The 23,627-nt window shown below is 39.3% G+C and overlaps 2 protein-coding genes across 8 annotated transcripts in view; both read right to left on the bottom strand.

The window, feature by feature from the left end:
* The window catches only part of LOC121919397 (melanophilin-like), a 184,454-nt gene that overhangs the window by 30,365 nt on the left and 130,462 nt on the right, over nt 1–23,627 (bottom strand). The window lies entirely within an intron of this gene.
* The window catches only part of LOC121919396 (melanophilin-like), a 91,929-nt gene that overhangs the window by 12,557 nt on the left and 55,745 nt on the right, over nt 1–23,627 (bottom strand). For 4 of the 6 annotated variants that reach the window (XR_006101465.1, XR_006101464.1, XR_006101466.1 and 1 more), the window contains 3 exons: nt 19,069–19,232; nt 8,258–8,341; nt 1,245–5,549 (listed from right to left, as the gene is read on the bottom strand). Coding sequence is in view for 1 of the 6 variants with exons in the window: in XM_042445957.1 (XP_042301891.1) it covers nt 1,279–1,299; nt 5,364–5,549; nt 8,258–8,341; nt 19,069–19,232 (455 nt within the window). In the remaining 5 variants the exon portion in view is untranslated. The remainder of the gene's footprint in view (nt 1–1,244; nt 5,550–8,257; nt 8,342–19,068; nt 19,233–23,627) is intronic. The other 2 variants (XM_042445957.1, XR_006101467.1) reach the window with 2 other exon arrangements.

Genomic DNA, 23,627 nt, shown 5'->3' with positions numbered 1-23,627 from the left:
AATGTGCTTCAGCGGCCATTTTTCAAAGTCAGGAGCTTTCTGACTTTGAAAAATGGTAGCCGAAGCACATTAAGGGACATGGGCTGCAGCTCGGCTGTACTTGAATGGTGGATTTTAAAACAAAAGCCATGCGATAGGACCAGGATGCAACCTGAATAAGAATTCAATTTGGGAGCTGTAAGGGGCTCTAGAGACTGCCCCTAAAGGTTAGCCTGCAGCCGCCCCTTTTCGTGTCGTATCTGGGCCATGGCAACCGCATACCATGGCCCCAATCTGGCCTTTTGAGGGCATGAAAAGGAGCAGCAAAAAGAGGCATAAAGGGCTTATCATTCTATAAGGGCCATGGGTTCTTGATGGCTAAGCAAATAAATCAGTCCCTAATTCCATTCTATTTCATAGCAGGACTTTTTTATTCCTTTCTTTCTATTCTCCTTCTATTTGCCCCAAACACCAGCTGGTCCCAATCTATTATTTTGGCCCAGGACAGATGGGCCAAAAGCAGCATGCCGCCACCGATACTACGTTTGGGGAGCAAGCACCATCCGCACGCCCCTGAACCTTAGAACATATGGGCGCCACCATGATTGTGCAGTCTGGCCTGCACGGCGTGCATGTTCATGACACAAGCGCGGTGCAGCGTCCGCACCTCTGGGCGCCGCGCTTACATCATGGATGCACAACAGGTGCAGTCATGGCATGTAGAGTGTGCCCCCCCCCCCCCCCCCCGCTTTTAACAAGTTCTTTTTACTGTCGAGGAACACCGCACGGTTTGGCTGTGGAGACGTCCCTCGGCAGCAGAAAGGAACGAGTGCAGACCACCCTTTTAGGGCTCTCTGTTTCCAGAACCTTTTCCGTATCACTATTCGTAAAGATAGTAATGATCCCCCCCCCAAAAAAACCCAGATTAGCCAGTCAACAGAGCCATGTGACTCCCAATCCTTGTTCTCCATGGGCCATCACATTTTACTGGATCTACCACAGGCAAAGCCATCCATTCTAATGAATTGCAATGTTCTAAAATCAAAGAATTCATTAAAGCATAAGATTAACCTCAGCTTTGAGAAGAAAATGTAGTGAGTTAAACTCATTACAATAGTTTAGTGAGTTAATTTAATGAGTTATTTCCAAACTCTGCTGCCACTTTAAACAGAATTTGAATGAGAATGCTACACCTGGCATGCACATTTCAGGACAGCTTACCATCCATTATAAAGAAAGCCATTGTGTAACTTAAGGAAGGATACTGAAACACTGATCCCAATGAGGAGATTCATCTTGCTATTGCAGTGTGCAGGATTTCTGTAGGAAATGAATTATCAAGTGTAACAATTGCAATGTTGATGTGACATTCATTGAAATCTATTCTTGTTATTACAAGGACGGTACATTGCATGTCACTTGCTGCTGGGAGTTAATAACTGCCAGTACAGCTGCTCTATTTGCTTTTAATACTGCAGAATATCATCTTTTTACTTGTGCTTGATCATATTAAAATCATTCTTATTCTCAAATACCAATAGTCAATCACCATGGGGAAAAACATACAATGCAAATAACAGAAGATGAAAAAAAATTAAAATCACGTGAAAAGAAAATTGAAAATTCCTTTATATTAATATGCACATTGCTCCAGTTATTTACATTATGTTTCTGACATTTCAACAACACTCTAGTTTGCATTTCAAGAAGAATGGATCCACTTCACTTTCACCAAAGTGCTACCATCTTCAGTGCTACCATAGAAATGTGACAGGCAGACACAATTATGATCACACAGACACAGTTAAGAAGGTAGCACTGATATGACAATGTTGGGTCTCATCTTGAATATACAAATTTTGATTCAGGTTAAAGAATATGCAAACTGAAAGCATCTGTATGTGTTTTTGCAAGTGGCCAGATGCACCTTGATAAAATCTTACAATGAATTCATAAGAGCAAAGTAGGAGTCATGCTCTATCAGACCAAAAGCCTATCTAGCCTAGGATTCTCTTCACACTGTGGCCATTTACTTGCTTAGAGAAGGCCATAAACAGGACTTGAGCACCCTCCTGTATATGATTTCTAACAACTGATAACATATGCAGCTATACAGAGGAAGACCGCACCTCTGACACTGGAAGGAATATTTACCCTTTCTAACTAGCAGCCACATAGAGCTTGGTGGTAGCTATTACATCTTTTGTCAGAGAATTCCATAGTTTAACTACACAGTGTAACTACATAGTGTAAAGATGTTATCCTTTTTGTCTGACCCATATCTCCCACCACTGTGCTTTAGTGAATAACTCAGGTTTCTAGAATTATGGGATATTCACACTGCTTTGTTCCCCTTGCTTGCTTCCCTAAACTGAAGCAACCCAAATGTTGTAAATGTTCCTCACAGAGGAAGTGCTCCAGCCACTTGATCATTTCTGCTGCTCCTTTCAGCAACTTCTCCAGCTTTATACCTTTTCAGGCACAGCGGTCATACAAGCCATATACATTACATTGTACCATAGATGTGCATATGGGGGGGTGCAATATTTGCAGGTTTATGTTCACTTATTTTCCTAATGAAAAAAGTATGATTTTAAACTATATGGATTTTAAAATCTGCATCTGTTTTCATTTCTGTGAGTCATGATAAGTCCTGGTTCTGGGAAAAAGGCAGGATATTACATGAATAAATGAATGATCTTATAAATGCTCCATTTTTTATAGCATCCACGCACTGGATCTCATTTTTGGTCAGTCACTGCCAGGTCAATTCTCATCAAAACACATGTGTAGTTAACTTCCATAGGTATCACTTTAGACTCACATGTGCTGGACTATATCTGCTATTTTAATGCTACTTCTGTAGCTGGGAGAAATCCATTCAGCATTCTTTGCAATCCGCATTTGTTTTAGCCATAGTTCAGAATAGTTCAGAGATACCAAAGAAATTTGCTTTCAGACAAGAGAATATATTGGAATCATCTTGCAAATTAGGGAATCTGGCTCTTGTGGATTTATTGGGATCAGATTCCAGCTCTCCAGAGGCTTAATCAAGGTTTGATTTAGACTAAGCTTGGGTGAACTCTAGTCCTGTCAACATGGGTAGAAGCTTTGAAGATGATACTATGACTAGCTGCCCACAACCCCTCTTGTGGAAGAGACCATGATGCTGCAGCATGTTACTTTGAGGTCTTTAGACAGAGGGCAGGAAATAAATATGCAAATAAATTTATAAATAAATGTTTAACAGGGCCTGGCATTCTTTATCAGAAAATATACATTAGACATCTAAAACTTAACTCAGAAGTTCAGATAGCCAGTTCTGTTCACCTGAGTGATTTTGGTTGCAGACGTTGCATGGGGAGAGGCTCACTTACCTTTAGCATCATCAACTGATCAGCCCATTTTCTAGCTTCTCACCATTTCTATCTTCTGAAACATCTACATTCTCAAATATCTCTTAGCCTCCTCCCTCCACAAATGTAGTTGAACAATGTAAAAGATCTCATGAGGATACTGCATCTGCTATCTTTTAAATAAAGATGAAAGCAAGTGTTCACATACTAATATAGGCAGCCTACCTCAAGATCCACTCTTAGATACTAAAACTTTTCATTAAAGGCAGCTTCAAGATGTTTAGCCACAAGAATAAAATGGGAAAACGCTGACAAAGAAGCCATTAGAAACCCAAAGGAATGCAAACCTCTCTGATTCATATTAATAGAGCACCTCAAAAGGAAGAACATCCACTAAGAAGTGCTCTCAGTAAACAAGGCACAAGCTCTTCTGTGCTTTTATATTTGAATCCTTTATGCATTATAACTAGAAAGGGATCAGCCAAAACTATCAACACAAGTCCACTGATTCTTGGAATCAGATGCGGAAATGCCTCATTAATCATTGCTCAAAGACAATAAGGGCTTGGAGCAGTGTATTGTTAGTAATGGCAAGTTACATTTGTTCTGCAAAGGCTTTTCAGGTGAAGAAAATGATTTTCCTATCTAGGCTAATGGATCTGGCAAGGCTGAAAATGCAGCACTCTTTTCACTGACTGACTGTCCTCCTTATAAACTGGGTTGGACAAGCATGAAAACGTTAAGTTAAATCCATCATTAGTTTCATCTTACACTTGGGGAAGTTTATAACACAAAGTCACACAGAAACACACATAACTGTATACATACTTTCTCAACAAAATGTCCCACTTAGTGCAATGGACTTATTGTCTAACAGGCGAGTTTACAGTTACATCCATAGTTGTTTTATTGATGTAGAATGGGAAGTTTGAAAACTCTTGATTCAGAGAGTTCTGATATGAAAATGATTGAAAATGTCAAGTTGGCAGGCAGTTGTCTCTCAAATCATGCCTCTTTTCTCTATATTAATATTACTGGTTTACTTGGAAAAATAGCTTTGGTACATGCATTACATGTTTGGAACATGCTCACAGTAGTGTATTAAGCCCCTGCATTTACTGGGAACTAACCCCTCCTGTGTTCAAATTAGGCTTCATTCTTAAGAAGTATGTTTAGGATTACAGCCTTAAGGATGTAAATAGATATGTCACTGAATTTTACAGTTAGACCTCCTGGTTCTGTTTCTTGAATTTTCGTACAAAGAAGACCTGGAATGAATAGGGTCCAGAGTGTTGGGGCCTGCGTGTTTAAAAACTTATCTTCATTCTATTTCTATGATGAAAATATTTCCCTTTCCCAAAGTTGTTCTTTGTCTTGCATGTGTATAAAGCAACAAGCTTTCACGGAGCATTTTTTTCAACAGGAAACAACATTTCATGTCCCAAGGAACTTGATTGTTTTCCCTGCACTTTGCCATAAGGTTGGCATTAGCCCAAGACTTTCCAGGATTATATTTTCACTGATACTGTTTGTCACACATATGAGTGGATTGTCATGACCATATTATTCATAGTCTTCCTGTGCCATTATATACCAACAACCATATGGACAATGAAAGAAGAGATTGCAGCTGGGAGAAAACTACCTCAGGCACTTGTTCTCGGCTGCCTTTTGGGAAAGATCCCAGGATAACCAGACAAGAAAAGACCTCCTCTGAGCATGCTCTAGCTGGACTGTTCCACACTTCTGTCGCAGGCTTTCCATCACCAATTGTTGAGTGAGTTTTCTCCATAGTGAATTTTATTAATGTACTTTTATCTTAATTGGGATTATTTTTATCTTTAAAATAGCAATAAATAAGAACAAACAAACACCATTACTCTCAATGAGCACATTAAGGATATGTGAATACGTTCCAAAGAATTGCAGTAATATAACTTTCTGAGCTAATATGAGCACGTGACACTATGGAGTATGTAAGCATGAACAGACTTTCTCTAATGAAGCAGAATGCAAGAGAGAAAATACCTTCTTAGCATCAGTAGGCAGGTCATCACTGGAGGAACTCATAACCCGTTTGGACTCTTCATTCTTCTTTCCCTCTTCTTCCTCATCAGAAGAACCCCCTTTGTCACTAATATTACTTGCTAGTTGTTCTAGTTTTCTCTTCAGTTCCTTCTCTTCTATGCTGGGATCAGTGTGGGACTCACAAGGCTGGTAGAATAAAAGCAAGAGCTACTTAGCAATATGATCTAGTTTGTTTCATCCAAATACTTAAGCAGGTACATTCACATCTATCTTTTTTTATGTTGGTCTAACTGGACCTAAGCCTCATTCAGAACTATGAACTAACCAGTAAACTTGAAAGTTTGTTTACACTGGATTCTTCATCATTCTGGGTTTCATCTCCTGATAAGATATTTTAGTGTAAACCAGAGGAAACACAGATGATCATGTAATCATGGGTTTCCCTTTTAAGAGCTAACTCAAACAACACCCTGCTAGCCAAGAAAGGGACTGAAGGGCTTAAGTATAATGAACCATCTACCTCAACCACCATCGCCACGACAATTTCCTTTAATTGCTGAAAACATTGTGCTTTTCAACCCAAAATTGGTCTACAGTGTAGTTCATAAGAAACAGTTGCATTCAAATGGCATTGAGTTTCTCTGCTAGACTAGGGAGAAATCTTGCCTTAAATCTAGGAAGAGATACAGCTGACCAAGGAAACAAGGCTGAGCTAGTTATGTCAAGGGACTGACTCCATATGAGGTCACTTCCTGAACAGTAGTAGTTCCAACTGGTAGTAATATAAATGGCTGTCCTAACCCTGAAGTGTTTGAAAGTGACTCCACATGATTAAAATTTTGAGAAACACGGAGAGTGTTGCCTCACTTGACCCACTCCATTGCCTCCCATAACCCTCCACAACCATGCTACTGTGGTAACATCTCTGCCCATACAGGCTCTCCACACTGGCCTAGAACTGTACATAAAGAGAATCCTAAATGAAACAGCAGCCGTACATAAGCAGGTAAGGTTGACCACTAATGCAGCTGCCCATCAAATATACAGAAGGCTGGCAGAGAATAAGTGACAAGGATATGAGGGGTGGAACTAATGAGATCATACCTGTCCCTGCCCCCACCTTGTATTTGATTCATATGAATAGGGATGTCTGGACAGAAACAGATTGATGCCATGTCCCCTACTCATCAAAGATTTTCATACCTGGCAGAATCGCTGGTAAAATGTTGCTGGATTGTTCAGGAAGCGCACAGTGTATGTAAGCTTGGCACACTTCCTGAACGTCAGTGAATCGTTGGCTCTCTCCAGCGCCCCTCTAGCGTTACTGAATCGTTCAGGGAGAGGGAATTTCCTCTCCCTGAACGATTCAGTAACGCTAGAGGGGAGCCGACGATTCACTGATATTCAGGAAGTGCGCCAGGCTTACACACAGTGCACATTTCCTGAATGATCCAGCAACCTTTTACCAGCGATTCTGGTATGAAAATCTTCATCAGGTAGGTGTGAGCCAAGAATCTGTTCAAGGTCAGGGACACTTACATGTTACAGAGGCTGTGGGAATAAGTGATATGTTCTTTTCAGGAATCGCCTCACTCTTACCACAGCCTCTTTCAAGCATGCAGGAACACCTTTCAATAAAGAGGCAGTCACCTCTCCCATTGCCAGTGTACCTCTGGTTGCTGGTAAGCTGGGATGGATGATCAGCTTCACCTCTCCAATAATTTTTTCCTCATATATAGAATACACAAATATAATTGGACAAGCGAGTATCAGATGTATTTCCATGGTCATTATTATAACTGTGGCATATAAGTTGGACCACCTGAATAGGGCTATTATCTGACTATATTCTGATTACTGGATTCTACATATAGTTTAAAGAAAACAGAACAGAAAAGTAAAAACCATACTGATTTTCTAGCCCATTCTTTTGAGTTACACATTTTGACATTTGTCCCTCTGTCCTCTACCCATAAATCATCCATGTAGTTTTTCAAAGATTTTGCAGAATTTCATTAAGGTGCACTGAAGTTGCAGCTGTCCTTGTTGGTCCCAATCTCTCACTAGAGGACCATGGAATTTTCCTCGTACCCCAAGATCTTGCCTGCATAAGAGTCTATATACATTCTTCCCCGCGCTTGTAGGAGAAACCTCCAGCCCATAGAAAGACTAGAATCCAAGTTATTTAGTCAGGACTTCTAAACCTCTCACCCAGCCCCTCTGTCTTGCTTGCTATAGGGTATAAATAAGGAGGACAGTGTAGTATTTTGATTGTTCTACCAAATTTCACTTCAGTGACTTTCTCTCTCTCTCTCTCTCTCTCTCTCTCACACACACACACATACACACATATACACATTCCATGATTCTTGCATATTCAGTTTTTATACTTTGTCTAACTGTTAGGATTTTACAGTTAACACTACTGAGATTGTTATTTTAACCATATGCTTACCTTTACTGTATTTCTATTCTGTTTTTAAAGATTATATACACTGCCCTTTTAAAAACTGGACCCAAGGCAATTAGAAATTCTAGAGAAAATATGCCAGTGTTAAAAATCCTTGATTAAACTGGCAACTGTACAAAGTAACTAGGAAAAAAAGGAGCAGGTTCTATGTGTATGTGTGTTTCTCTTTCTCTCTTTTAAAATTTTCCACAATGTTCTCCTATCCTCCTAATGCTAGAAAAGTTAGATAAGGATCATTACTAACTCTAGATGTGAGCTATTGCTATTGCTCTATCTTTGGTAATAAAATGGAGCCCCCCCTTCAGCAACATAAGCATATGTCATCTTCTCTGAAGGCCACAATATTCAAAACACATCACAGCATTTCCCTTTATATAATAATTGTACTGGCAATCTCTGAAAATGTCTGCACTCCTGATATTACCTCTTCTGAGTGAACCAGGATCTTTTCCTCAAGACGGTTCAGCATGCGTTCAATAGCTGACATGCGTTTATTCAGTTCAAGCATCTAAGAGAGAGGAAAGAAGATAGCATAGAACAGAGCCCGCCACCACAATTTTCTCAGAAGTTAAGGAAAAACTGCATAAAAAGTTCCCATCACCATTACCGTTGAAATAAGTGGTCACAGAATCATAGCAGATCCCTGATTTCTGTCAGAATCCACCTTCAGTCAGGCATTCAGGATGTCTTCTGCCAGATAGATAGATGGATAGATAGATGGATAAATAGATGGATAGATAGATGGATAGATAGATAGATACATAGATAGATAGATAGATAGATGGATAGATAGATAGGCATTCAGGGTGTCTTCTGCCAGATAGATAGATGGATAGATAGATGGATAAATAGATGGATATATGGATAGATAGATAGATAGATAGATAGATAGATAGATAGATAGAGGGATAGATAGATAAATGGATAGATAGATAGATAGATAGATAGATAGATAGATAGATAGATAGATAGATAGCAACGTTGAGGAAAGTGGGGGGATGCCGCCATGGGGAATAAGCCGGATGGTCACGTAGGGCATGGCAGTAGGCAATTTATGAGGGGTTATTGGGAATCTGAAACCAACCCTGTATACAGCCTTGGATCTCTACTTGATAGAAGCGCCAGGAACCAAATGATCAAACCCCCCCCCCCTCCTTCCTTCCTACAGATCAAAGAAAGGGATTCTACTTCAAAGGCAGAAAAGCTGGGAACCAACTCAAGGGGAGGGGTTGGAGGGAATTTTAAGGTTCTGATTCCATTTGGGACTCTCAGTTTTGGCAAAGACGTGGCAAGAATACTTCGTTCCATTTCTTTCAATAAATTTTCTGTATCATCTGAAGTTTGTTGTGGATTTTTGGTCAGAGTATTTCCAGAGTCTCACAATTTCAACCACAGCATAAAAACAGCTGCATGGTAATTTTAAATTATTCAGACATAACAAGATAAGGTTCATATTATTAATAGAATATCCCAATAAATTAAAAACAAAAAGAGTTGGACTTCATATTATTTTTGTATTTTTTTTAAAAAAATTCTCATCCACAGAATAATTGCTCATGTGAACCAACAGGCTGTCAGGGTTTAGGCAACCTGGATTCAAATTCTAGTTTAGCAATGAATTTTGGGAATACGGTTTCCTATTTGGAAGAGAGGACAGACAGTGATGACATTCTGATACAAGTAAATGACAAGAACAACAATATATGGCTATACCGTAAATGCACAAATGAAATTACTGGTTTCATCAATACCAAGTTATACACAAGTGATAATTTTCAGGCTCTTAACATGGCTAAAGTGGCTAAAAACTTAATCACAGGGAAAATGATGAAGAACTGCTCTTTCTTTTGGAGGCTTCCCAGTTCCATAAGGATTACTTCATTAATGGTTTCCTGTTACATAAAATCAATACACTAGATCAGAATGTTAGCATTTTCTTAAGTTATATTATTATATGGAAAAGAAGTTAAGAGACAAGATGCTAGCAACAGAGAAATAGTATACCTAGTGGATTTCTATGCCAGAATATAAATATCTTGTGTAACAGTGAATGCACAACAGCACAGATTTACAAGTATTTCATCTTGCATTAATGAGAGATTTTCACACGATGCTCAAGGCAGAGATTGACAACTGGACTTGTGCCACCAGAAGGTAAACAATAAAGCTATTTACTTCTCAAGGGAGAAAGCTAAACATACAAACTTTACCAATTTATCTATGCTTCCAAAAACTTTCTAAAGTAATGCTTGTATATAAAATCTGACAGTGAATCTGAAAGTAGATCTCTCTTTCTCAGGATGAAGACAGAAGATAACAAATTGAACTCTAACTGTGAAGGAAAGATCCAATAAAAATGGCAACAGGCACTAATTTGGTAAATTGCTGATACTAATACCAATTTCATTAAATTGAAATATTTATCTATATTTTAACATTGCAATCATTAAGATTTCTAAATCCATAGCTATTCAAGGTCTCAGGCCAATCTCTCTTTCAGATCTTCTAACACAAGATCCTTAGGTGGAAGTGACCATGTTCTCCTGGAGTTTGTTATACAATGGAGAGGAGAAGCCAGGCATAGTCAAACACGCATTCTAGACTTTAGGAGAGCGGATTTCAGTAAACTTAGAGAAGTACTGAGGGTGATCCCATGGTCAGAAATACTAAAAGAGAAGGGAGTTCAGACCGGATGGGAGTTTCTCAAAAGAGAGATACTGAAGGCACAATTTCAAACAATTCCAGTGAGAAAGAAAAATGGGAGGTGTCTCAAGAAACCAGGATGGATGACTAAGGCCTGTTACAGACTGCCAAAATAAAGTTGCTTCGGGTCTCTTTGGAGGTATGCTGTTTAAATGATGCATGGGTCCTAAGAGTCCAGAGGTCGCGCCAAAGCCACACTCCTTTCCTGAGCACTGGAGTGCAACTTTGGTGCAGCTTCCGGATTTTTAGGATGCATGCATCATTTAAACAGCATACCTCCAAAGAGACCCGAAGCAGCTTTAAAATTTTGGCAGTCTGTAACAGGCCTAAGGAACTTTCAACCGAGCTAAGTTTGAAACGGAACATGTATAAGAAATGGAAAAAGGGGGAAATCACGAAAAAGGAATTCAAAGAAATAGCAGGCATGTGTAGGGGTAAAGTCAGAAAAGCTAAAGCGCAGAATGAACTCAGGCTTGCTAGAGAGGTTAAGAACAATAAAAAGGGCTTTTTTGGATATGTCCGCAGCAAAAGGAAGAAGAAGGAAACGGTAGGGCCACTCCGTGGAGAAGATGGCAAAATGCTAACAGAAGACAGAGAAAAGGCAGAATTACTCAACACCTTCTTTGCCTCAGTCTTCTCAGAAAAGGCAAAGGGTGCTCAACCTGAGGATAATGGAGCAGAGGACAGAATAGGGGAATTTCAGCACAGAATAAGTAAAGAGATAGTAGAAGAATACCTTGTTAATCTAAATGAATATAAGTCTCCAGGACCAGATGAACTACATCCAAGAGTATTAAAAGAACTGGCAAATGTAATATCGGAGCCATTGACAATAATTTTTGAGAACTCCTGGAGAACAGGAGAAGTCCCAGCAGACTGGCAGAGGGCAAACATTGTCCCCATCTTCAAAAAGGGGAAAAAAGAGGATCCCAACAATTATCCTCCAGTTAGTCTGACATCAGTACTAGGAAAGATTCTAGAGCAGATCATTAAACAGAGAGTCTGTGAACATCTAGAAAGCAATGCCATAATCACAAAAAGTCAACATGGGTTTCAGAGAAACAAGTCATGCCAGACAAATCTGATCTCTTTCTTTGATAAAATTACCAGCTTGGTAGATGAAGGGAATGCTGTGGATATAGTATATCTTGATTTCGGTAAGGCCTTTGACAAGGTTTCCCATGATATTCTTGCAAACAAGCTTGTAAAATGTGGGTTAGACAAAGGAACTGTTACATGGATCTGTAATTGGTTGACCGGCCGAAGCCAAAGGGTGCTCAACAATGGCTCTTTTTCCTCCTGGAGGGAAGTGACCAGTGGGGTCCCACAGGGCTCTGTCCTGGGGCCAGTGTTATTCAACATCTTTATCAATGACCTGGATGACAGAATAAGGAGCACACTTATCAAATTTGCAGATGACACCAAATTAGGAAGAGTAGCTAATACTCCAGAGGACATGATTAAAATTCAAAATGATCTGAATAGACTAGAAAACTGGGCCAAAGCTAACAAAATACAATTCAACACGGAGAAATGTAAGGTACTGCACTTAGGGTGGGAAAATGAAATGCACAGATATAGGATTATGGGGGACACTTGCCTGAATGAAAAAGTACATGTGAAAGGGATCTAGGAGTCCAAGTAGACCATAAGTTGAACATGAGTCAACAGTGTGATGCGGCAGCTAAAAAGGCCAATGCAATTCTAGGCTGCATCAATAAAAGTATAGTGTCTAGATCAAGAGAAGTAATAGTGCCACTGTATTCTGCTCTGGTCAGGCCCCACCTGGAATATTGTGTCCAGTTCTGGGCACCACAATTCAAAAAAGACATTGAGAAACTGGAGCGTGTCCAGAGGAGGGCGACTAAAATGGTGAAAGGTCTGGAAACCTTGCCCTATGAGGAATGACTCAGGGAGCTGGGGATGTTTAGCCTGGAGAAGAGAAGGTTAAGAGGTGATATGATAGCCCTGTTTAAATATTTGAAAGGATGTCATATTGAGGAGGGAGCAAGCTTGTTTTCTGCTGCTCCAGAGAACAGGACCCGGAACAATGGATGCAAGCTCCAGGAAAAGAGATTCCAGCTCAACATTAGGAGGAACTTCCTGACAGTCAGGGCTGTTCGACGGTGGAACAAACTCCCTCGGAGTTAGTGGAGTCTCCTTCCTTGGAGGTCTTTAAGCAGAGGCTAGATGGCCATCTGTTGGGGATGCTTTGATTTGGATTTCCTGCATGGCAGGGGGTTGGACTGGATGGCCCTTGTGGTCTCTTCCAACTCTATGATTCTAAGATCTGGAATGTTTTGCATAAATAAAACTGATGCAGAACTTATTTAGTCTAAGGACAGCAAGAGCTAATAGCTATAAACAGAGCTATAAACAGAACAACAAACTTGTTTGCTAAGGCTTTGCTGGCCAGCTGTCTTGAAGCAACAGAAATAAATAATTTCCAGAATATTAGTCTGTGTTAGTCTGTTGCAGCAGTATAACATTGTTCTATGATAGTATCATAAATACTTCAAAGGTTATTATGGCATGATAATCTTTAAAATGCTGTAACATTTAAAAACAAAATTTTAACCAATGACGTCCTTTGGCTAACACTAATGTATTATTTAAAAAATAATCTGAGAGTGTTTGTTGGCTAAATTTTAGTTTGGCAGATATTTTATTAACGTTACTGAAACTATGGGGGGATACAGATGGGCGGCTCTATGCCGCCCTTTTTTGCCCCTTATTGGTGCCATGTTAGCCAATGCGTTCCCTAAAAAGGAGCCGCTCTACGCAGCTTGCACGCCATGATGACACGCTTCCAGTGAGTGCTGTGGCACATGGGCGCCGAAAGTAGTGCTGGATGCTCAGCCGTACGGAGCCCTAAAATTGGCCCCAGGCCGGCACAAAGCACCAGTCTGTACTCTTTTCTCCATTGTTACGAAATGCACCCATATTTTGCCAGACTATTTTCTTAATAGCTTCTGTGCAATAAGTTAGATAATCACATAAAAACAGAGCTCTCTTTTTTTCTCACTCTTCTTGAAGCAAAAATAATTTAAAAAATCAAACAGAGTGGAATATCCCATGGAATTAATATTCTCCTCTGAGCGCTAAACAAAACCATGCATAAGAACAGCTCTGTAGCTCTTTTTCTCTATAAAACTGGAAAGCCTTCTATAGGTCAAGGGGGCTATATGGACACCCAGTGCTAAATACCGCCCCAAGTGCTTTAGCTAGACAATGAATGTGGTGGCAATAATATGGTTATCTACACTAAATGCCAATAAAACTGCAATGACAGAGCCACTTCTATTTCAAGAATAAATGGATTACCCCTTTACCTCAGCCCAATTCGTTAGATCTTTACATCTGTATTTCTGTAGCTAAAGCAGGTTTGGTTCTTCCTTCATAAACTCCAATTATGAGGCTTAATGAGTCAATGACAAAAGCAGGCTACAACCACACACGCTAAAGCATTATCTACCTTTATATTTATAACATAGATACAATCATTGCACAAATCCTGATGGAAAATGCCACATGTTCTATAACCCTTGCTTTAGAAGTATTCATATCTCACTATAATACTAATGCTAAAAACATAACCCGTTAATACCGGTTCTCCTTTGGCTAAATAATTCTTGAAAATGTAAATGACACAATAATACACCCCTGCATGATGCAGTCTCGTGTGTGAACTTTCTGAGCCATTGTCATAACCTCTTGTTGAAGACGTTTGAACATTCTAGTTTATAACTGTGTATGGGACTAGCTAGGGTCTCAGAGGCCAAGAGGGCTGCTAGAATGGAGCTCCAGTAGAGATGCTCATTCTTCTTCTGTTTTGTCTCAATTAAGTATTCTTGGAGTTATGCCACCAGTTGCTTTTCAAAGTCCGTTGAATTTCAAAGGGGCCTGCCACATGGCAGCCCACCCCTCCCTCAAAACATGCAGAAGTCACTGTACGGTTCTTTGTGTTGTGTTGTAGGTGTGGGGCCAAGGATTAGAATGAATGTCTGAACCTTTTCTTAACTGAAATGCTAGGTTAATGGGACAGGGGGAGTCTAGCTTAAAGCAAAGTAGAAAGAAATATCAGCAAACAGAAGAAACAATTCATCACCTCTTTTTTTGGATGACAACTCTTTAAAGCAAAAGCTTTTTTAAAAATTAAAAATATAAAATCAAGTTAATTAAAATGTTTAAGACAGACACAACAATAAAGGCTTCTTAAAGATTACTATAAAGAAGCAAGAATTATCAGAACAGAAAACATCACGTATTTACTGGTTCATATATCTTGATGCTGCTTAGAACCTCCGGTCCCTGTAGAAGGTAGCTAGGAAGGGGAGATGAAGTCAGCTGGATGACATAGAATCATAGAATCACAGAGTTGGAAGAGACCACAAGAGCCATCCTGTCCAACCCCATTCTGCCATGCAGGAAATCTAAATCAAAGCATCCCCGACAGATGGCCATCCAGCCTCTGTTTAAAGACCTCTAAGGAAGTAGACTCCACTACACTCTGAGGGAGTGTGTTCCACTGTCAAGCAGCCCTTACTCTCAGGAAGTTCCTCCTAATGTTGAGGTGGAATCTCTTCTCCTGCAGTTTGCATCCATTGCTCCGGGTCCTGTTCTCTGGAGCAGCAGAAAACAAGCTTTCTCCCTCTTCAAAATGACATCCCTTCAAATATTTAAACAGGACTTGCTAATTAGCTTACTTGCTGTTCACCGCTATGATCTTTGGAATAGCGGTATATAAATAAAACAAATTATTATTAATTATTATTATCATATCACCTCTTAACCTTGTCTTCTCCTGGCTAAACATCTCCAGCTCCCTAAGTCATTCCTCATAGGGCATGGTTTCCAGGCCCTTCACCATTTTTGTCGCCCTCCTTTGGACACGCTCCAGTTTCTCAACGTCCTTTTTGAATTGTGGTGCCCAAAACTGGACACAATATTCCAGGTGGGGCCTGACCAAAGCAGAATAAAGTGGCACTATTACTTCCCTTGATCTAGACCTAAAATTGCATTGGGCTTTTTAGCTGTCGCATCACACCTTTGACTCATGTTCAACTTGTGGTGGTAATTACCATGACTAGTAATTTGGCCAATTCTCATTTAGATTAGCAGTATTGCTGCTAATTCAGATTCAGTTGATAGGAGATCTGTGGGTTATGAGATGGAAGTAATTTTAAATCAGAAAACTTGTTCATTTTTCTGTTGCAAATACTAGGTTCTGAGTATAAACGGGTTTCTCTTGCTGAATCTAAGATTATTTCTAGTTTGCTCTTTGATTGGGTAGGAAGAATCCCCTCATTCAGCAGACTTAAGATATATGACTAGTTAGTGACAAGTCACTGTGACCGAACCCTGGAGAGAAGGGAAGTTATGCAAAAAGAAAGATTTTTTTAAAATGATAATAAAGATTGTGCATGCCAAGAGATTTTCTTATTTAAGGCAATGATGAGTTCAGTTTTGACATGCCTTATTATATGGTTCAGGGGTAGCCAAGGGCAGCTAAAATAAAGACTGCAAAATGGAAGGCTTCTGAAAATATAAGAATGCCTGCAAATAACAAATGAAAGATGGTTTTTAAAAAGGGCTGTAAATCTCTGTAACAAAGGAGGAAAATTTAAGAGCAACAGTATGTTTCTCAGTAAGAAAAGGAAAGCGTCTTTTCTTCAGTGTTTTTCAGTACAAAAACTAATTTGTTCCAAAAGCAAGTGGCAAATGCTGCTCTATTCCTGGCAAATCTGAAGCAGAATTGGAGCACAGTATTTATTTCACAAATTAATTTATAGCTAAACAAGGCCAAAATATATGGGATACACCACACGTTCAGTGGATCTTCTTTCATATAAAATTCTAAAGAGCAGGGAAAGGAGATCAGGATTGGGGTCATGGTGCATAATAAGTTTTTCCCCCATCACAGCCCTAATGAAAACCAAATCTCCACACCCTCAGCTTTTATCAGCCTCTCTGGGAAACTCCTTTTAACTGATGAAGACTGAATTATTTTTCCCCATCTCCTTGGCCTCAGAATAAGGTTGGCCTATCGATCCTCTTAATTTTTCTGAATCCAGATAATGAGAATTTCCATTTGAATGTGAAGAGATAATGTGGGCAACAAACATACCTTCAAGTCCCTGGGATTTGGAAAAACCTTGTTTTAATGTGTGTATGTGAGAGGGAGGCTTTCCAGTTGATCCACTCCTCTTAAAAAACTGGAATTAAACTTCTGTTCACTTCTGCTTTTGAAAGAAGTGTAAAATAATCATACTTAGCCTTCAGATCTCTAGAGTTTGTCAATTCCTGCTTTCATTTAACCAAAAGGATCAAGACTTGGAAACAACTGCAGGACAGCATTAAAATATGTCATAGGCCAACAAATATATGCTGCAGGAAACTTTATGCAACTCCTGGCCCTGAGATTTCATTCAGACCTGAGATGTGAAAAACATTTTAATTATTATTTGTACATCTGAGTTTTTACAACAGGCATTTTGACTGGCGTTTCTTCAAAAATTAAAAAAAAAAACCTTAGAAAATTGCTAATTTATTAAACTAGAAAACTAAATTAGTAACTTTAGGAAAAATGTTCTTCTCACAAGAACACACTTGAAGAATTCAGTGATGTTTTTATGATGAGCATCATTGGCCTACGTGCAGCTATATGGCAACTGCAGAGAGATCTAACTGTAGGATCAGCACAGGCACAGCCCCTCTGTGTTCTCAGTCTGTAAAGTATAATGTTGCAACATTCTGCAGCTTCACAGAAATTACTCTGGAGCTTGACAACTCCTCCACATAAGGATCTGGTATTGGCTCTCTTTGCTCCATGGTAATCTTTTGCCCACCAGCATCTGGAGGTTAGTGAAGTAAAGCAGTACCTGCCTTTCCTAAACATTTCCAGTTGCAATCTGGAAGGTGCAACTGAAGTGGTTGGCTGGATAAGTGATACATCAACGGCCAAACCCACGTGAGTCATCTACAGGAAGTAAAATGTTCCCAGAAAGTTTTTGGCTTCTATTGAAAAGACATAGCACTCCTGTGGAAATGTACTCCAATAGTTCAGTTACATCAATCATGACTTCTGTAAAGAGCACTATCTTGTTTTCCGTTTGGGTTTTGGCCAGAAGAAAAACAGGAAACCTCCTTGTGCTTTTACTACAAATGGCACAAACCTTCTGCTTGCAGCTCTGCAAACTGTGTAAAGTGAGGTTGGTTTTTCTGATAAGATTACTCATACTTTCAAACTTAGAAATATGGGTCGTTTTTTCATGTCTGTAAATTGAAAACCGATTAACATAATATATTTAAATGACATGCCTTGAAATTAAAATCTCCTGAATTGCCAAATGCTAAGGATGACTAGATTATTATGGACTGGGGATACATTTTTGCAGGTCTGCATTTGTACACGTGCTTGTGCTGACAGCTAACCAGGAGACGTGTCTGAAATTATTTTCTCTATGTAGTTGAGCAGCGGATACCTTGCTATTAGGGCTACAGTTAAAGTACATAATTTCCTGAGATTTTGTCAATTAATTTGTGTATATGTATATTTGTATAAATGTGGCTACAGTGCGCCCTTAGTATACGTGGGGGATCTGTTCCAGCCCCCCCCCCCCGCATAAGGGAAAAAATACAGGACCTCAAGTCCTGTTTGTTACAATGGCTGTGGGCTCCTGCATGAGGTGCTGCACATGCACCACAGGCACACACACCATTTTAACATCCGGAGCTTAGCATCCACATAAGCTTAAAGCCGCAGATGGCAAGCCTGTATTTGCAAAAAGATTGCAGAGCACAATGTTGTAAACATAATAATGAAGGAGCATGCCCCATCAACCCCATTACATCATCTTCCAAGAAAAGATTAAGGTGCAGTGCTTGCTATTTCTGAAAAATGAAAAAGCAAAAACTGAAACCCCCAAACCATAAGGAGCTAGAAGTCTACTTCTGGCTTTGAAAAACAGACATTTTAATAGATAGATAGATAGATAGATAGATAGACAGACAGATAGTGCAGGAGACCCTGTACAACCTACTGAAAAGATGAATTGCCAATCCCAGAAACTTCCAGGAGGATAGCTCACCTTTTGCAAGGGGCACAAAAAATTAAACAGTGCAAGAAACTGGGGAGAAGCTTTGAAGGCTACCAAAATAGCCTAGAGAGTCGGTGCATATCACCCTACCAGGTCTATATCAAACATTTCTTATTCAAATAGATTCCTACATTGAACAAAAAGACATCCCTAACATCTAGCAATCATTTGGACTAATTTTTTTAAGCTATCTGACGCGGGGGATCAGCAACTTTTGCCTGATTATGCAATGGACTGTCCTCCTATAGGCACCCATTGTTTACAGTAGTTTCTTTCTTTCATGAAAACTTGCAAAGAACCAGCATCAGACCACAGAGAATTAATTTCAGTAACATTGACATGGACTAGATTATTCAAATATCTAGAATATATGGATCAAAAGATTGCAAGAGCTGTGCTACATTGTTAGGAATATGTCCAGCCTCTTGTCTACCTGATTTCCAGAGTGATTTATGTTTTCCTGAGATGAGGCTCGACTCCTGCGTTTTGTGTGATGTGGGGGATAGGCAAAGGACTTCTGGGCTCCTTTCACATCTTCATCAGAGGTGTCCATATCAGCTGAATACTGGGATGGCTGCTGCTCATTCCATGGGATGCCTTGGGGAACAAAAAAGAGTTACTCAAAGTTCACAGCAATACTTGTGGGCTTTGAAATTAAAATTAAAAATTAACTTTTGTTTCATGGCAATATGAGGGAGTAAGGCAGAGTGGAATAAAAATGTTTCAAGTATTAGCAAAAGCACTGAAATTTATTTTTCAGCCACGTAAGATGTGAAGTAACACTGAAGAAGTGATGCAACTCACTTTGACTTCAGATTTTTTATTTTTAAGAGAGGTTTTTGGTAAAACAAAACACAAAACACAAACAAAATATGAAGCAGTGTAACTGAAAGGAACAGAATTCCTATATAACTAAGGACATTCTCACGTGAACCGCATTCTCACAGCAATCATGCTAGTTAACGAAAATGGAAATATACCAGTTTGAGAGCAGTCATTATTGTATATCTTCACAATCGCACAACTAGGGTGGTTTCTACCATGACACTCTCATCCACACCACCCCTTAACCCTGGCTCCCTGCCCTATATGCCCTACCCACCATGCTATTTGGGTTTTTTAAAAACATTTTATTTTTTATTTTTTAATGCAATTCCAGAGTTCTGCTAATATGATTTAAGTTTAAAAATAAAGAAACTAAAAGAAATAGAAAAAAGGGTGGGAACGGTACGGGGAGAGGAGGGGATATTAACACTATGTGACTGTCAATAGTGCGACTGCTGCAGCAGGAACATTTTGGAATGAAGTCTAATGAGCCTGCAGGGATTGGCAACTTATTGGTTTTCCCGTCAATGAAAAGGGGATGCCCTAACAGCAACTATAGATCCCAGGTGACATTGTGTGACAAATATCTCCAAAGGTGCTATTATACGACTATAGTTGCTGTTTAAAAGCCCCCTATGACCATTTCCTAAGACTTTGCTGTTTGGCCCTTTTTCGGACTAAATGGGGTAACAGAGAGCTATTATCTCTAAGTGCCCCTAATTGGGGATCACAAAGGACCCATATTCATAATCTATAAGCAGGAAAATCTTACAGGCACCAATAAGCTTAATAAGAAAATTGTGGCTTTACAGAGAGAAGGCAGCTTCCAGTGGGAAAATAGTTTAATCTCTCTTCCAATGCCATAGTCCCAAACTGAACCAAAAACCTCACAGCTGCTTTAAGAAAAATGTCTAAAGATAGAACCCAAACGCAGATCTTTGCCATCACATATTCCTTGGTGCTAGGTTTGTGATTTTGTGCACATATTCAGAAACCAGAATAACTTCACACATGCCATTGCCATATATAGTTGTGGCACAATGCTTCATGCATCATATATGCTAGTGCAAAATGCAGCAGCTATACAGCTGACTGGCATGCTGTACAGAAACCATATAACACAGATTTTAAAGGCATTGTACTGGCTATCACTGTGCTTCTGATCTAAATTCAAAGTGACAGTCTTCAAAGCCCCAAATGGCTTGGGATTTTAGTACTTGAAGAAGTACTTCTGAATACTTGAAGAAGCCCTCTGTGTCCCACTGCAAGAAGACATGGGGCACACTGGTAAAGGAATGGCTTCCCCTTACAGACTAATAGAAATCCACACTGGTGTTATTCTGGTGCCAAGGCAAAACATGACTTTTTATTAAAGCCTTCAAGGCCTAACTGATTTTATTCAATTTGCTCATGTGTCATGTTATTTTCAATTGTTTAATCCGGTTTTAATTTGTCTCCTTTTGAATGTTAAATGGTTCAATATGCTTTTAGTCTTGTACAATTGTTTTTATTAATTTATGCTCTTGTAAATTGATTTTATTATACACCACCCTTAAATTTTCAGATGTAGGGCAGGACATAAACATTTTAAGAAATAAAAATAAATAAAACAGAGTAACTTATTTTGCTACATCATTAAATCCATTTTTCTTATCAATTTCTTAAAAATATCATAATAACAATATTATAATATCAATATCATAATCTTTTCATAATTTTAGGCCAATATCATAATCTCTTCATTGTTTAATTCACTAGTTTACTCTCCTGTAGTATTCTGAATATCTTAAGGGATTTAGAGATGAAAGTTGTGCTGTATAGTAGTAATGCTTTGATATTCAGGCAAATGTGAAAGATATTAATGGAAGAGATATTCTTGTTAGAGGTATAACTCTAGAACTGTGGTATAATTAAGATCGGAGATGCTCACTTGTTAAGAACTTTTGCCACAAGGACTGGGGTTCTGTCTGCATTTTCTACCGTACCTCAACTTGGGTTTCAAGCTGCTGTTTAAAATTTGTCACAATTACCTGCATGTTATCAAATGTACTAACAAGCTAAGAACATATTGAACAAAATTTGAAGAACTGCAGATGTCTAATCTTTGCTCCTTGCACCTTCCAATTTCATTACCTTGTTAAGGGAAAACACATTAGGGATAATTTGGTTTCCAATAATCTAATTTGCTAGATATTTATAGTATCTATAAAACACTGAACCCTATGACACAGTGAAAACTTCTGGGGGAAATTGGCCTTGGATGCATTGTGAAAGAAATGTCCAAGAAAAGATAATAATGATAAGGTCACCGCAAACACATATTTCTGGCAAGCAATGTAAAAACAGGAACAAGCGGCATATTTGCCCTGACAGATGATGTTCTACGCTTAAATCAATATGGTACCACATGGATTATGCAGTAAGTACTTACAGCCATTAGAATTCTAGGTCTGTCTTTATAATTAGCCTGGATGTGCTCTTCTGCTATTTATTTTAGGCTCTAATTTTGGGACTTAGGCATCAAATTATCTCACACTATGAGAATCAGTTGAGGGGGAATGGGGTCAAGAGTGCTAGCTCTGCCTTCACCTCCCTTAGAGAATCATAGAATCCTAGAGCTGGAAGAGACCACAAGGGCCATCAATTCCAACCCCCTGCCATGCAGGAACTCTCAATCAAAACATCCTCAACAGATGACCATCCAGCCTCTGTTTAAAAACCTCCAAGGAAGGAGACTCCACTACACTCTGAGGGAGTGCGTTCCACTGTCGAACACAGTGTCGAACACAGTGCCAGTGCCTCCTAATGTTGAGGTGGAATCTCTTTTCCTGTAGCTTGCATCCATTGTTCTGGGTCCTGTTCTGTGAATCACCAGAAAACAAGTTTGCTCCCTCCTCAATATAACATCTCTTCAAATATTTAAACAGGGCTATCATGTCACATCTCTTAACTTTATCTTCTTCAGGCTAACAGAACAGTCCCTGTCCCTGCCTCCATGCATGAGCTGGGAGATAAACTACAATGGGGAGCTGCTCTACATCTGCAGGCCCCTTACATGATTTAGAAACATCAGTGTGGAGGCAGGTTTCAGGGGGTAATGAGACGGGTTAGAGCTGGTGCGCTTATCTCTGCCTTCTCTCACTATCTGATGAATTTAGAACTTGAACAGCCCTACGGAATGTTAAGGAAGAACCAGAAATCAGGGTTTTTCAGATTTCATTAGAGGTTTTTCAAACAGGGTCAGTGTGTTCCCTGAATTCAAGGGAAAACTATTTGTTTTCCCTTCCAAGTGGAATATAACAAAAACATAAATTATACTTTTCTTTACTGAGAACCAAACTAAACAATACATGTAGCTTTTTATTTTTGTAGAAGTATTCCTCAAATGGTGGAAAAACATCTATCATAACACTTGAGTATCTTCACATGTGTATGGGCTTAATTTACAAGTGAGAGTCAGTGTGGTGTAATGGTCTGAGCACTGAATTGCGACTCTGGAGATCAGAATTTGATTCCCTGTTCACCCATGGATAACCTAGGGATGATCTTAGGAGAGTCGTATATGATTCAGCTCCATGACAAGTTGGCCTTACGGTTATCATGGCAAAAACGATTTGAAGGCATTTAACTATACAGTATCAATGTACAAGTCTAGTTGCTCAACACTTATTTCTCAATAAACCCAGTTGGAAGGGGTAAATCATAATTAAACACAGAGAAAGCACATCTTCCTAGCCTGACACAAAGATTGCTGCCCTAATGGATTCGTTTAAGCTGTTCTTTCAGCAGTGTATCTGCTGTGACATTAATAACTCCATCTGACTGATCACAGATTCATCTTCCATCCCATAAACATGTTTTCAAGAGAAACACTTCATGAAATGGTGATTTTCTTCATAACTGGACCATTTGGTGAAACTATCCTCAGATGGACTACCTATAGTTGGAACTGTGGAATTATATACAGTTAGCCCTCCATATCCATGGAGATGTAAAGTCAGTCCTCCATCTGACTAATATTCTGTGTCCACCGATTCAACTGGCCACAGCTTTAAAATATTCACACGCATATACAAAAATCCAAAAAGCAAACCTTGATTTTGCCATTTTATATGAGGGATATCTTTTCGCTATTCCAGTGTATATAATTTGAGCATCCACTGATTT

The sequence above is a fragment of the Sceloporus undulatus genome, chromosome 1 (genome assembly GCF_019175285.1).
Source record: "Sceloporus undulatus isolate JIND9_A2432 ecotype Alabama chromosome 1, SceUnd_v1.1, whole genome shotgun sequence".
In the NCBI taxonomy this organism is placed as follows: domain Eukaryota; kingdom Metazoa; phylum Chordata; class Lepidosauria; order Squamata; family Phrynosomatidae; genus Sceloporus; species Sceloporus undulatus.
This window is presented reverse-complemented; position numbering and strand designations above follow the sequence as displayed.